Consider the following 16,613-nt stretch of genomic DNA (forward strand, 5'->3'; position numbering starts at 1 on the left):
ATCTTCCGCCCAGAACAGCAGATGCACCGTGCTTCACCGTCTCACCGGGATCAAAGCGACGGGAGAACATAAGTGGTTATTGTACGCGCAACATAATACCTCATAACATAAAAGAGAGCGGAGAGATGATGCTGCTGAGTGCGTTTTGGCATTCATCGGGACTGTTGGGCAGGTGGGGGTCGGTGAGCTCTCATTAAAGCCTAACACACAACGGCTATTATTGGATCGGATCTCACCAGGTGAAGATGGGAGCCGGGCTGGCGCACCTTTCACTGACATCCGAGGCTGCTTTACCAGCGCTTGTCCTCCGTAAGCCGCAGCCGCGCTGACCTTGATAGTGATCGAGGGAGAAAGTAAGAGAGAGCTTCATAGATATCCCGCGGTTCTGTTGCACGATGTCCCAGTCGTAACATAGCACATAAACAAATAAGTAGCCCACCACCAACTTTTAATAATAATGATGATAATAATTATAATAATGATAATAATAATAATAATAATAATAATAATAATGCATATTAAAATAGAGACGAGATGTAACAACTTTTACACTTAGACATCATAAAAAGCGTCATTTTTTTGCATGAACTAACACGATGAGTATCTGTGTTTTTATCTGATGACAGCTCATCTGTGCATAAACAACACAATAAAGATTATGGTTAATAAAAAAGCAACCCATAATCTTAGTTAATATAGGCCTAAAAATAATCCGATTGTGCTTTTTTGCTAAGGCATTGTATAAAATAATAGAGTAGATATGTGAATATTGTTTTCTATGCAATCTTTAGAGATCCGATCTTTCTCATTTGTGTAAATACATCATTTAAAATTGCTCCTATCAAAAGGTACAAGAGAACGCCTTTGTTTAATTCGTTGGCTTTACCAACTAACCCTCCCCCTGAAAGCCGAAAAACTAATTAATTTGAAGACCACTTTGGATAACTTAATGCCATCAAAATAAACTTTAAAACCTCATGTTTTAATTTTACTTTTTAGGTCATGCACTTTAATTGTCTGATATTTTGTGATAGGGAAAAATTTTGTCATGCAGTGAAAATAATTTTACTTAATATTTAGTTTTGTAGAAAGCAGATATTCAGTAATATGTATATATATATATATATATATATATATATATATATATATATATATATATATATATATATATATATATATATATATATATATATACTTAATTGTTGAGAACGAAGCTGTATAATAAGCACTTATTGAATCTAACGGACAAGAAAGCAATCCTGCATCCTCTGACCCCCGAATGCAGCCCGCTTTCATTGATCACCCCCTTATGAGATAATGCAATTACAAACATCAATAAGGAGCTGCGAGGGGAATCATTACGTGGTGACAGTGATAGATGATAGTGCAGAAAATAGCGCGTTTCTCTCCAACAATCCTGGAGCCCAGGGGCTTTCAGGGGTGGGCGAAGTCACCAAGGAAACAGATGACATCCAAAATGGCCCTGCAGTTTTGGACACTCCATCTCATCTCTCCAGACTTCTCTCTAGAAGTCCACCAGCTGCCACATAACATTATTGTATGTGGTAACACGCTTGAGACGTCAGTGAAACAAAATTACACTTTCATTCAGACTCAGGCACCGACTTCTCTCAATTCTGTTTATTGGTCTTGCAATTTTATATAAATCAGCTAGACTGTTCATTTATTTAGGTTATTGTGTAGTTGTTTGTTTTTGAGATTGGCCTATAAGATGAGACTAAAAGTTTAATTTACCAAATTTATTTGATTCGGAAATGTTCTAAAAAAATGAACATTTTAAACAAAACAAAAAGAATGTTTCAAAATAAACAAAAATAATGTTAATTTAATTGGTCAGAATGAAAATAAAGATTTGTAAATGCTTGAAATGAAGCAAAATGATTATTAACTTACTGACATTTATTTATTATAAGTGTAGCCTACATGTCTTTTAATTGTTGTAGTGGTTATTTAAGCCGTGTTTACATTTGCAAGGAGAAAAAAAACATTGCATTGTGGGATAATGTCTTGTCTCTGCGTTATTTTTCACTTACATACAAAAAGTCACTGATGCAAACACACACATCATGCAGAGTGGACATAACCCTCTCAAACATGGCCAGTTAATGGAGAGTGGACCACATTTGCATCTGCCACTGCTACTGCGAAGACACACGACCCTTTGTGAAAGTTTTCAAACCGAAGCAAAACTGCTTGAATACAGAGTACAGATGACAGAAACATGCAACAGCACAGCCTGTGCTGCTCTTTATGGGAGGCAGAAAGTCCTGTTTGGGCACCTCTGTGCTTATGGAACAAATTTCTTTCAGTCATTACTCACAGAGTTCAGTATGTGGTCAAAGTCAGATAAAAGCTTTCTTCTTTCTTCTTAAACAACAGATGGAAAAGGCGTCGTCATTACGTGTCTTTGACTGCGGATAAATGAAGAAAATCAATAATCGTGTTCATTTGCAAAGGTCACGGAAACGCTCATTATGAAACTTACCCATGGCGAACCAACAGAACAAAATACATAAAAACTAAATTTAGCTAACAGTTAATAACAGGATGGATAACAGGATAAATAACAAATTTACAATAAGTCTTCATGTGATTGTTTAATTATCGGGCAGTAAAGTAGTACACGCAAAATATTTTACTGGCTACACATTTAACTCTACACATTAAAATAGTACCAACAGCAACAATTAACTGTATATGCATTCAAAAAGTACACTAAATTAGAAACTGCATATAGTCCTAAATATTGTTTATTAATCTGATTAAATAGTAAACTATATTGTAATAATAAGTCATATAAAATGTGAAAAAAATCACAACATTTAACTTCTTTCATTTACCATAATTATATATATATATATATATATATATATATATATATATATATATATATATATATATATATATATATATATGTACTATTTTTATTTTTAAATACATAGCCTATATAATTTTAGTAACTGATAACTTTGAAGTATCTCGATAAACGTCAAACATTTATTAAATATACACTCTCCCTTAAGGACAGTTTTCCAGATCCCCTAAAGATGGCAGTCAAACATGGGATTTATCTCTGCCTGTGTCTCCAGAGCACCGAATGGCGAACGGTGGAGGAATTCAGATCTGAGGAGCTGAAACGGTGTCATTAAAGCGTCGCCAGTGTTCAACGTTGCTTGAGAGCGAAACATTCAGCAAAGGGAAGGTAATAAAAACACAATGGCGATAGAAAACTCAAGAACGGGTTTGGAAAAAAGGGAACTTATTGATTTATTATGGGAGTGTAGTTTAACCTGGCGTCACCCATAGAGTTACTAGCTGGTTATTTCAGAATTCCCACGTGAATACAACATTTCCTTACCGAATCTATCGTAACCCAAACATACATTTCGATTAGCCTAGCTGTGTCGAGTTGAGCATTATTTAAGCGTTTGGTTTTAGCGGGTAGCTTGGAAACAGCCGTCGTCTGGATAATGCCGTTTCAAGCGCTCTTGACGGAGCCATTGAGTGGGTGAAATAAGGCGTGAGGGGGAACTAATCTTCCCATTTAAGTGTTTGTGGCAATTTTATCTAAATGAATTTTAATGCTAAACGGGGGATAATTCTTCCTTTATCCGTCCCTCCACCTCATCTAGCCCCCTGTTTGAGCCTCTTTCTAGCAGGCCGCACATTTGTTGCACATTAGCAAGCCATCGAAAGTTGAACATGCAGCATTTTAGAAAAAAAAAACGTAATTTCTGTCTACTTTAGCGTGTGGTATGTATCTTTTTGATATTTATCACTCACCTTGTCCATTAGGGCTTCATGTTCACACCTCATATTACCGCGTTCGTGTAACTTCTGTTATTATAATTAATTACAATACAAAACTAATGTAATTACGTGCAACTTACAAAATAACCTGTTCATTTATGTTGTTCAGAACTTAATTGCTCTGTGGACACTGCAGTGAAAGGCGTGACCCAAGGATGAGATAAACCTGAAGACCTAGTCTTAAAATGTCTCAAATTAATCCTTGGATGAATATAGGTGGTTCATATAACCATGAAGTTTGATTCAAGCGCCATCATAAGGTAGGCTATGGCTTTATATTCTCAATCATATCACAAAAAAAAAAAAATTATAAAAAGTAGAATAGTCTGGGAAAAAAGATTAGAAGTTTCATTTAAAACGAAGATTGTAAGTGGGACATGTATAAAAACATTATGAACATTAAATTAATAACAATTAATATAAATAATTAAAAATTAACTAACAAAAAATTAACTAATGAGGATCATTTTTATATGGACTTTTGAATTTGTGGATTCTCAAGGAAAATGTGGAATTTTGCACAAATAATAAATTTTTTGCTCATTTAAATGCTACTCTTACTGAGTAGCAAAAGGCAGAAATGGAAAATAAATAGCTTTAAATGTAGTGTTATATAAAATGTAGCATTTCACAATTTTAATGTTATATTCAGTAAAAATGGAGAATATGTAAAAAACAGAATAAAAAAAAAACAAAACCTGTTGTTGCGGCTTTCAGATCTAAAATCTGATCTAAAATCTAACTGGGCCGAAACATGATTATATAAAATATCTCATGTTCCCCCCCCTTTTTTTTTTTTACACAAAATTTATTCATTTACAGTGTATACATAAACTCTTCAAAATTTAAACAAGTGATAGCAACATGTTAAACCCATGTACCCCAAACAGGTTGGCTTAATCAAAAGCATTTATGAGTCCTAATTCCCAAACAATTTGAGCTCTTAAAGTTTAATGGGTTACACACATACACACACACATGCTCACTCACACACACAAATGCACAATTCCTCACACAGGCTTGTTCTTCACATTCAGTGTCCCACACATCCAGTAAAGGTAAGTGAAAATAATTTTCATTGATTCCAATGATGATATGGGCCCAGTTCTGTTGTACAGACTGGGAATGCAAAATGGAGACCTCCCAAAGGCAGGACGATGTGGCTCAGACAGGTAGATATCACTCAGTTTCTTCTCAAGGCCAAGACGGGTCATGGAATATCCGCTCCCTTACAGGACAAGGAAAAAAAAATGGCCTGGCAAACATGTATTCAATGAATTATTGATTTATTCACATATATTTTTTCTTTTTCTGGTTTAAACGCAAAGTGATTTATGAAGGAGGCCAAAAGTTTATGGAGATGGCACACACATAGTGTGGAAAGAAAAAAAGTTCACATCCTTTTTTAAAAAAATCTATTAGAAACAACATAATATGCAGAACAATACGATAGCATTTACAATACTTTTTTCCCAGTTCTTATGAAAGTCCAATGCAGTTTTACAACAGTATACAGTATGTCCTCATCCCTCCCCTTTAGAGGCTGATATAGTAATAAATTCAAATTTTCTTTCTCTTTTTGCGTCTATGCAAAGGGCACCTCCTTTTAAAGTGTCTCAGAGTTTACAGAAATTGGCTTCTTTCTTGGTCCAAAACTCTAGCCAAGATGCAAGCTCCCTAGTCTCTGTAAAAAAAAGTCAGTATGTAATCGGTGCTTTGGAAGCCCCCAAAAAAACCAATCGCAGCATCCTCGTCTGTCCATTGCAGTCATTTAAAGAATCCGTTTTAGTAAATTACTGGGCATGTATGTCCATGTATTGTCCTCCCATTGTTGGATCTCCTGGATTGAACATTGGGGGGCTTGAGGCTGACATGGGCATGGCAGGGTGAGGCGGTCCTCCGTGCATTAACATCGCCGGGTGATGGAGGTGTCCAGGGATGTATGAACGCATAGGAGGGCCGTGCCGCAACTGAGCAGGGTGGTGGGGCATCTGGGAAGCGCTGTAGCCTGGTTGCCCCATTGCCATCGCCACCGGGCCACTGTGTGACAGGTAATCCCCTGGCATGCTCTGTAGTCCTAGGAAAGAAAATAACAGAGAAGATTATAGCGATTACTGTTGACGCTTTAGTCAGAGAGTCAGTCATTGTAGTATATGTTGTGGGAGGTCATCAAGCCAAAGGTTTCCTTTACAAGGAATGTTTCACTTTGCATTTACAGCAGCAAAAAGCATATGAGCCATGTGCATGTATGAGAGGACTGTCCTCTGTGAAGCATGGAAAGAGACTAGATGAGGAATCTGTGTAGTGGGACAGGGTGGTTCTCTAGGGACTAACTCACTGGCCTGAACACGGCACTTTGCTGCTACCTGCAGTGGGGATCCGTACTCAATGCCATATCCATCAGGTCTGGAATCTGCCACATTCATACCCGACTAGTCAACCGGAAGGTTGTCCCTCACTAAGGTCAACCAGAAGGTCGATATGTAACTGTTGTTATGCTTTATTTGCACATTTTATATCCGTCTAGGAGTACAACGCTATGATGAAATCTATATATTATTTGCCCACCGCTCAATAAGTCACTATGATGTGCCTATATTATACAATTGACTTAGGCCCCGTTTACACTACTGCGTTTTAGTTTTAAAACAGCGTTTTAGAATGAAAACGATCCACGTCCACACTCGCGTTTTTCCCAGCGTTTCTGAACTGCTCTCCGTCCACACCAAAACGCTGAAAACGCACATCACGTGACCACACAGACACTCTCGGGCAAGTGCTGCAGCCCATCTACCCAGATGAGAGCTGTGCTAGTCGGACTTCTCGTCAAGCATCTCCCGCTGGATCTAATCTCACTATATTTATTAAACGGGATATTTCATTCATCTTGTCTTTATCTAACGACATATTCCCTGACTTTGGGCATTGGAATCTATTACTTGTTCTCAGGTAACGTGTTTTGGCTGAGCGCAAAGATAAGTTAATGATTGATGTAACCACGTAGCCTATTCTGTATATTGACTGATCGCTTGCCTTTATTTCCTATAATGTATAAACTTATTGTATGTTATACTTTTATAATGGCCATTATCGATAATTAAAACTGATATTCAGCAAAAGAGAGGGTGTTTCGTATTTTCACTGAAATTGAAAGGAGGCAGTTGTTATAGGCTCTGTTTTGTTATAAATATCCACACAGTGAAGATGACGCTCATATATGCAGCACGACGCCTCAACATTTCTGCTGTCTAAGTTGCCAATATTAAAATAAAAATAGGCAGTTCCTTAAATCATGTTTATATTTTATTGTTGAGAAAGTGAAACAACGTAGCCAGGGCGATGTGAATGAAGCTATAAAGTACACTGTTCCCTTTGAAGATTTACCCGTGTTCTCGGTATAGTCTGTTTTCCATATCAAACTGAGAAGAAGAGACTGCAGCCTTGATCAAACTTGCGAAGTCTGAACTTACAAGGAGAGAATGCAGGACTGAACTGTGTGTGTTAGGCTACTTAATATTGAGGAAAAGCCCCAATCAGAGAGGCGAATGTCGGCGGCCCCGCCTCCGTTTTCAGATGTCTCCGTTTTTGCTCATCCACACCGAGACGGAGCAGCAGCGTTTCAGAATGAAAACGGCCTCTCCAGCGTTTTCGAAACGCTTCGTTTTCGGCGCTCGAGAACTCCGGCGTAGTGTGGACGGATGGCGTAACCGTAGCAAAACTTATGCGTTTTCAAACTAAAACGCATTAGTGTAAACGGGGCCTTATTTATTAGAGGACAGACACGGATGCATCTACTCTTTATTAACCTTTTAATCACACTCTAGGAATGGTTTTAATTTTCAAATAACACCAATACATACATATGTGAAATCTAACACTAAACGGCTGGTAGGTGAAAATAGGCTGTGCTGTGTCCTAAGCACGGGCCAAGTCTTTATGCCAGAGGAAGCCACAACAATGACAAATGAGGTAGAATAAGCCATGCCTTTATTCTATGTTCTCCCCTCACTTATCTCACTTTAAACACAATGAGCAAAGGTCTGTGGCTCGCTCTGAGAGCCCCTCAGAGAAACGCCACCATTGTGCTTAAATTAAAGACGAAAGGTGAAAATTTACAAAGGCCGTCACTTGAGAGGCCTCACCTGGGTGCGTGCACGTGCCATGAGCAGAAAGGCCACTAACCCTGTGACAGCAGCAATACAGAGCAACAAATCAAGCTCAGGTTCAAAGGGGTACAAATAAAAAGCCCTTTTGTTGTGGCTCTGGTTATATGTTTTCAGGCTTCAGCCTCAGAATGGTTGTTGTTTTGTACTAGCATGTGAAGTTGTAATCTGTATGCCCCTGCAATTATTTACTACTAAAAGGCCTGACCCAAGCTTTTGAGGGGTCATCAGCTCTATTTGATTTCAATCCTTGAAAACGCTGCTTGGCGAGGTAGGAAAATATCCGCTCTATCAGAAAAGCAATGCTCGGATGTGAAAAGGGCACACATTGCAAATGCGGTTTTTCACTTAATAAGTCAATCAATACATTGAGTTCCTTGCCTGTCTATTTTCAGAGGTGCCATGGGACCGAATCAACAGGGGATGTTTAACATACACAATACAGCAGGCAAATCCCTGAAGACCCTTTCCCCCTTTAAAAGTAAAAGTTCAGAGCAGAAAAATGGGTACCTTGACCCTGCAAAAGGTTAACAAACTTCTGCTTAATGAATGGGAGGAATGAAATTTCGGACAAAGGAGTCTCCAGCAGAGCTTCCAGCTCACCAAAGCATACCAGCTGCGTTCAAGTATGGACGGGGAGGGCAACATTTTTGTCCATATGCCCATAATTAATGCTCTCTGCATTCACTATTGTCTTGAAATTAAAATGAAAAAATTTTGGCCACCCTTGGCTAATTTTGTTGAAGAAACACAAAGAGCGGTATGGGGAAAATGGTCATAAAACAGTCTTTCCCTCGCTTATCAAAGGCTCACCCTCTTCTGCTTGAGTAGCTAGGCTTTATCCACGCTGACAGGTGTATTGTTTCGGAGAGCTATAAGCTCTATAATCGTCATGGGCAGAAAGCATAACGCTTTGCTAAGTAGGTTTAATTGGCTTTGGTTTTAAGTAATGTTGCAGTGTGACTGCGTGGAACACCTTAATTTCAAGTCTTGGGACTTCCCAGCAAATAACTGCTTAATCTCGCCTTGAGGAGAATTCCTCAACTAATGAAAATTGCTTATAAAATATAATGAAGCCTTGGTCTCTTAATCAAATAAGATAACGTTTTTTTTTTTGTAATAACCTATTAATTTAATTGGTCGCAAAGTATAAAACACATCACTTATATTTAATTGACCTAGAAACTATAGTAACAATATTCAAATTAGACAAGCTAGGAAATTTCAGTGATGAAGCCATAAAGACCAGGCATTTCTTCACCATGGCGACATATTTCTGTCACACTCTGCCTCTTTTTCCTTCCTCATTTCCCCCTCTCTCTTGCTCTCTTTTTCCCCTCAACCCATCTCATCTAAGATTCCACACGCGGCCCAATTACAGAATTCGGCAAGCAAATTGAGGCTGTTTAAAGCAGGTTTCTCTTGTGTCTTCTGGGAACTACAGCAGCTGCTGTAAGCAGCCATTTGGACACCGGGAAACACTCTCAGTGTTTAGACATGCACACAAAGCGGGGACGTGACGTTTTACAGCACAGAGCTTGTGTTATCATCCTGTGTCTCGTGGTTAAAGACAGTGAAGTCGAGAGAGTATCTTTGACAACAGAGGCATTCTGTGCTTGGCTGCATTAATGATCGCTATTTTTGTATACCGAATAAGTCAAATCCATTTGTCACACCGCTTGTGATGGCATATTTAATTTGGATATAGTCAATTAGGCTGGACTAAGCTGTGTACCCTGCTGTGCACACCTCCATTTTGCACTTCTTCATCTTCCCTGCCTTTGCCATTAGTAATCCTATTAGGAAAGACAGACAAGAAAATAGTGGACCAAGTCAGGGTCGATAAAACCAGCTCCACCTAAAAATTCCATGCAAGGCTGACATAATTTTCAAATGTGTGGCTATGTGTTGGCTGTGGGGCGAGAGAGCGATTCTTTGTGCGTTGCCTTGCAGGTTGGTGTATAAATGTAACTCATGCATCAACTGTAGGGAGACAGATTTATGACACTTTGGGGACATGCACTTTTCTCTCCTTGCACTGCTGCAGACTGCTTACATTTTGCCAATCAGTCTGTTGCTATGGTAACACACCCCTCCCCTTCTCCGACCAAAACCCCAATCTCAATCCCCCCACCCTCCATTTGCCTCCTTCCCCACACAGCTATTCCTTCTCGTCGGTCTCTCTCTCACTCGCCCACACTTATTTTCCCCTTTCTATATGACTCTATGCACTGTTTAGTAACATGGCCAGAAATGTGCAGAAATAAAAGAGGCATGGATTACACAGCACATAAACACCTTGCTCAAAGCTTTTCACCCACAGGACCAGGAAATATTAGTATTGATAAGCAGGAAAAAGCAGCGTGTTGTTCAGTTCAAAAGACAATTTTCTCCCATTTTTTTTTTTGCTAAAGCAAATCAAATAAATTGCTAAACACATGACAAAATTTAAGGATGGTTAATTACCCTGCTTTTGTACTTACTTCCCCCATTGCTTTGCGATTGGTTAACTAGAAGGTTACATGTAGTGCCACTGTCCCTCCATGCCCATATTCATTCCCATCCCACTCATAGGCCCTAGAAGGAGAGAAAACAATCGAAGAAGAAGATGCCGAAAGATGAGAAAATAAACAGACCATGGCTCAGAGACAGGAGTTCAAGAAACAAAAGCACAAATCCCCATTTATTAAAAGAAAGGAGAAGAAACACCATATGGTACAAATAAGTCAACATAAGTAAACAAACAAGTAAATAATGCATTCAAAGGCTAAAGGTTGGAAGGAAGCCTGGCTTTGGACAAATCCTGCAGCTTAACTTGTGAGGTAGGAGGGGATGAGTGGTTAGCAACAGTGACCAGTTGCACAGGGTAGAATAGGCTTAGATTCAGAATGCACAGCAAATTCTAGAAAGATGGGTATTTGAAAGCTAAAATAAAAACTGTAAAGGGACAAAAGAGGGGGTAATGTACTGGACCACACCTGTGCTAGCCAAGATTCTCAGTCTAAAATTCAGAAGGATGTAGTTGGGGGGTTGTGGGAAGGTGGGAGATGTCAGAGGAGAAGACACGCCAAGGTCTTACCAGGTGGTCTGATTCCCATGTGCTGCTGGCCGTCCATCACGAAGCCTCCCATGGGTTGACCATCTGGGTTGTAGGGAGCTCCTTGACTTACTGCAGGAAAGCATGGTGAGGGAATGCGGGGGAAATGAAGAGTGGTCAATTAGTGTTTTTAATTAAGTTTCAGTAGCAGGAGAAACATCATCTGTTAACATACATGCAGACTGGGGCATTTCGCACAGTTTCTTGGGGTTTCGTGAGAGATACAACACTTGACAGAACATGCCCAATGAAGCTTAAGCACTGGGATCAAAGAACTAATCCTGTATCCTATAGGCACGGGAAACATTTTTAGACACTCGGTGAAACTGTATAATATAAATATGTGTTATTTTATTTCCCCATACAAGCTAATTCAGATAGACTTACCGTGTGTTCAAGCTGTTGAATTTGTGCGTGTGTGTGCTGGGGAGGTTATTTGGTCAAAAGCAACAGCTCAAGCCCACTGAATGCTTTTGAACTTTACTGAGTCCCTAATGCAACCCTGCCCCCTGAACCCTATTACAGGTAATAAACTTTACAGCAGTCCACAACAAGCCATGCACCAGGGGCACTGCTCACTAGCTGAAAGAAACTGTGCTGGAAGACAAACATGGCCACAAAAAAGGAGAAAAAAATAGATTCATATCTTTACTTGATCAAATTGTTCTCCACTATCCGCCTTTGTAGGATAATGAGTTTAAAAATTAAAAGAATCCAGCTGTAGTTATTGTTTCAATACTACAACCCATCGTATGTTCGCTTGCTTCTCTTCGTCATTGGGTTATGTAGCGCCCAAGTCAGCATGATTAGTGCTTTGGGTTAATTGGATGGATTTTAGTGGTCAATCATTGTTGACATCCAGGCTGGGCTAAGTATTTACCGGCAGGTGGGCCTCCGGGTGCATAGCTTGCAGGGGGCTTTCGCCTGCGGGACTTGAATACAGAAACTATGGGGGACTTGCCTGCTCGGTTGGATTGGTCGATCATGGGCTGCACTATTCTTCTTCTTGCGTTAATGAACCTGTAAAAAAACAAAACAAAAAGATGCAACTTTTGATTTAAAAGTGACTTTTGGTGTTTGTGCTGTGTGTAAATGCAGTCACGTCCAAGCCTGCTGCTGTCCAGATCAGCCCAGATAACTAATCAGATGGGTAATTGGGGGATTTTTTTGCTCTAATCCTCAAGTGCTCCAGTGGGAGTGTCAGGAGAGTTGTTCCATAACACAGAAATGTTCACAAAGATTATGACTTGTACAAACTTGCGCTGGCTTAATATATATCGCCTGCTAAGCAAAGTGCTCAAAAGCACTTTGAGGAAAGTGGTGTTTTTCTCAGTGCAGTTTAAGAGACTCCTTTTCCTTTTTTTACGAACATTATTTTAAACCACTGAAAGATTCAAATCCTGATGCCAGATGTAACACAGTTGATATGCACCGCAGGAATTAATGTGTTTAGGAAATGTTTGCTAACAGAAAAAGTGTTGCATTGTCTGAGAGCACCAATAAAAGTCATGTTTTCTTTTTCCTTGCGTCTCCCTAGAGGGAGAATAATGAAACAGTGACTTAAATGAGGGTTTTTTTTTTACCTCGCTGAATAAACAACTGCATACACAGCATATTGTGCATACCATTTTGGATAAAAACATATCTGGCCTCTATAGCTTCTGACCCCGACCTACTTGCACCATACACTGCAATGCTTTGGCCTTATTGTGCCCAAATCCCCTCTAGTGACCCTGTGACCCTGGTCACCTCCAGGAGACTAAGCTCAGAGGTTCCAACTTGATTTATGTCCTCCTGCTGTTACCACAGTTGGACACTTCCATTTCATCCTTTGAGGGGGGAATTAGTAGACTTTTAAGGAAACAATAGCTCTGCTCCTCTTTTCAGGCTGAGAAAAAGTGAGGGAGGTGTGCTTGGGGTGAAGGGAGAGAACAAGAAAAGGGGGAATAAAGAGAGAGCAAAACTTGGAGACGAAAAACGTTCACAGAGGCATCTGCTAAGCTTCATGCTTCTCAGTTTTAAAATGGACAATTCCGATTATTTTCAATACAATTCTCAATCTGGATTATATCAGCCACACTACAGTTTGGAAAATATTGTCAGAACATGATTGTTATTTATTACTACTGATAAATTATTAATATAATTATTAATTTTATTATAAATAATATATTATTATTTTAATAATTATGATTGCTATTAAAAGAAACAAAATAAATATTGAACAGTGTTGTTAAGCCCCTCCAGACAGTTCTTTTTGAATTTACCCTTGCATTAAGGTAACTTTTAGGCATTACCTTTACATCAAGGTAACTTTTAGGCACTCATCATCTTTACCCCATGGTAAAATTACTGTAATGTAAAGGCTTTTGTGGAGTTTTTTTTTTTTTTTTTGCATACATTGCATTTTACCAGAGACCAAAACTTTTCTTTTATATATATGTCACCAATATCACTCAACGACATCACCTTAAAGGCTAAAAAAAAAAAAAAAAAGATTGGGGAGGAATGTACTGACATGGCAGTGCACCATCAAATGAGAGAATGTCTGGAGTTTTATCACCAGCAGTGGGCTGGAGAGCAGGGGGAGTCTTAGACTAGGCATTCCTTTTACTGCCTTCATCTCAGGCTAGGGTCAAAGGGGGGGCACTGTTGTCTATCTGCTGACCTCTGCTGTTTGGATTTTCCTCCCTCGCTCTCTTTCTGCCTTTTTTCTGCTCCCTTTTTTTGTGGAAATGCCCGTTCTTTCTTTTTTAAAGGTATCTTAAGCTTCCTCTCCCGTTCTTCCTTATATCTAAGGCCAGATGCGGCAAAAGCTGGAACAAAGGACAAGTGCTACACAATACCAGGCAGGGGGATGGAGAGGTGGTGGGGTTGAGGAAAGGGGGGTAGGAGTGTGAGGAAAAAGAGAAAGAATGGTCATGCTCTGTTCTGTGAGGCAGGCGGACGCCCTGGCGCTGACGGTTAAGAAGGCAATCAAAAGGAGCAGAGAGCCATACGGGCCAGGCTAAAGCTGGAGCCTCCATTAGGAGTAAAAGTTCACCTTTGCGCGACCTCTCCTTGCTATAGGACTGCGTTTATGGCCTGTTCGGTTTTTGCTTCCCATAGGCACACAATGAAGCCAACTATTGAGCCCAGCTTGGGACAATGGGGGGTTATTTTAAAGCAAAATGCCACTAGTGGCACCACCAAAGTAGGGTAAAAAAGGAAAGGTTAAAAATACAGAGCCTCACTAAAAGGATGAGGGAAAAAAGATTTAAATGAGAGTGTTTATGAGCTAAAATGGATTTTGATAGACGCTAGGTTCTTCTCATTCTGTTAGTGTTGGTTTCGTAACACATTTGAGCACTATTGCTCATTCCCGATTTCACTGACAGCTGATCTGATCTTTGTCGGGTCTGCCAGGGCCTTCGCTAATATCCCACTCTCATTACAAACGCACAGGTGTAGCACGGACGGCACGTGAAATGGCCAATTAAAAGCAAGAAATTGTCTTTTTCATCAGCTGCCTTTGTTGCGTGACCAATTAGGGAATAATTTAATAAGTGTTGCTGGAAAGATCCGGATTGAAGATACAAAAGGTTATATTTCAGTATGTCTATCTAAATGCATATGAAGTATGCCGTTTTTCTCAGAAATGCCCCTTCGTTCGCTCGTTTCCCTCTCTCTCAGATGTAAACTGTTTGAGGGGGTGCATGCTTGACTACGGAGGACCAAATTCACTCATGAAATCACATTTCAACACACTCAGCTACATTTACATGTATATTAAAAACCCACAAACAGGCATATCAGTAATACCAATGGAATAGAATGATCTGATGATTCAGATCTGCATCTATGGCTCTACAGGAATCTCCAGCACAAAAAAAAAATGAAATGCATTAAAAGAAAACATCTAAAAGATGCTATGGGTTCAGCATAATGATCGATTAAAATTAAGTAACGACACCTATATCAGTTTAGTAAGGGGTGACTAAAACTAAAAACTACAGATTAGCTCAGTTGTTTTCAAAACATTGTAGCATTTTCAGTGACAAGGTACTTTATTACAATGCAGTGATTTTTTCATTTGTACACTCATTGCGAACACGCATCACACAATGTAATATTCCTAAGTGATATTTAATGATTTGATCGAATAAAAAACACTTTTTCCAAAAATACTAAAATTAAAAAGCTTATTATTTCATGAAATGGCTATTATTTTTTACAAAACCAACTTTTTAAGTTGTTTTTAAGTTGGAAACTGCTTAATAGTTAATCAATTTCTGTGATTATGTGTTCATTCATTCAAAAGACCCACCGTTTTGGTGGTAATAGTTTCTAATAATTAATTTAGGTTAAATTAGAATTAAATAATTATTAATCTAATTCAATTAAATTAGAAATAAAATTATAAATTGTTGTGGATGGAAAAGCATCTGCCACATAAAACATATGCCAGGGTAATTCGTGAATCAGAGACTGACAAATAGATGCACAGTAAAATGATATTGCTTCAATAGAGTAGTTGTAATTTTTAGTGCATATAATAATATTAAACTTGTACACTGTCAAATTTCATTTTTAAAGTAGCTGTGCCCACCCTTAGATTGTCATTGCTATAATTCAACTACCTAATTATGCATCAAGACCCTTCTGGTGAAACCAAAATTATTATTGGTGTCTGCTCTAGAGATCCATTTACTTAAGCAATTAGTACTTCACAAGTTGGAATGCCTCAAGGTAAATGTCATTAATACGAACATCTCATCTCAACCTAAGTCATAAAAGTCCATCTCGGCTCCTCCTCTCAAAGAGTCAGACTGGGGTCAGTCGCTATGGCCTGCTTGTGTTTAAATAAACTAGTCCAGCTGTTTGCTACACAAATTCCATTTACACTCCTGCCCCCATCAACCCACCCGCTCTCGCACACACACATGCATATGCGTACATTTACACACTCCTTTTAATCAGTGCACAGCAACCTAGACCCAGAGTGGTGTTAACATCTTCTGTTGCTAGAGACCGACAAGGGCCAACAGGGTGTAGATACAGAACAAACTTCCAACACCCGTTTGCATCTCTCACCTCAGACAATTCCATTCAGCCGCATCACACCCCTCATCTGTCCCTCGCACTGCATATTCCTGCCTTTCTCACTTTTTTCACATTCTTAATAACACTCCCCCCTCCTAGAACATGGCATGCAATGGTGGAATCTGATAAGAAGCCCCCACTCTGCTAAAACTGAATCAATTCTGATTTATATTTTTGTATCAAGCGCACGTGTACGCTTCGGCGCAGCTTGCGCATAGTTGCATAGCCCTTGCTGTGGCCGTCGCAGACGCGCTTCTCTAAAAAAATAGAACTACACGTGGCAACAATGCATAGTGCAAGCTTTGTGATTGGTCGGCTTGGTAGCGCTAACAAGTGTGGGCCGGACTGAGAGCCACGCGAACCCATTGGAGTGAGTGTTTACAAGTGTCGAGTCCCATGAAGGAGCTCCAGATGGAAAGTTTTGTTTTGTGTTTACCTTA

The 16,613-nt window shown here is 39.3% G+C and overlaps 1 protein-coding gene and 1 long non-coding RNA gene across 5 annotated transcripts in view; one reads left to right on the forward strand and one right to left on the reverse strand.

Moving 5' to 3' along the window:
- meis1b (Meis homeobox 1 b) overlaps window positions 1-16,613 on the reverse strand; it is a 598,746-nt gene that overhangs the window by 514,502 nt on the left and 67,631 nt on the right. The window contains 4 exon segments of one of the 3 annotated variants that reach the window (NM_131893.2): window positions 5,101-5,908; window positions 10,478-10,571; window positions 11,074-11,163; window positions 12,053-12,111. The exons of 1 other annotated variant lie outside the window; for it this stretch is intronic. In NM_131893.2, coding sequence (NP_571968.1) covers window positions 10,513-10,571; window positions 11,074-11,163; window positions 12,053-12,111 — 208 coding nt within the window. In that variant the 3' untranslated portion in view covers window positions 5,101-5,908; window positions 10,478-10,512. 3 annotated transcript variants of the gene reach the window in all.
- LOC141377105 (uncharacterized) overlaps window positions 2,916-16,613 on the forward strand; it is a 71,161-nt gene continuing 57,463 nt past the window's right edge. The window contains exons 1-2 of one of the 2 annotated variants that reach the window (XR_015505682.1): window positions 2,916-3,223; window positions 3,941-5,487. This is a non-coding gene — a long non-coding RNA (uncharacterized LOC141377105). Of the gene's footprint in view, window positions 3,224-3,940; window positions 5,488-16,613 lie in introns of those variants that run through there. The other variant, XR_015505683.1, reaches the window with a different exon arrangement.

This window comes from Danio rerio, chromosome 13 (assembly GCF_052040795.2).
Source record: "Danio rerio strain M-AB ecotype USA chromosome 13, GRCz13ab, whole genome shotgun sequence".
Taxonomy (NCBI): domain Eukaryota; kingdom Metazoa; phylum Chordata; class Actinopteri; order Cypriniformes; family Danionidae; genus Danio; species Danio rerio.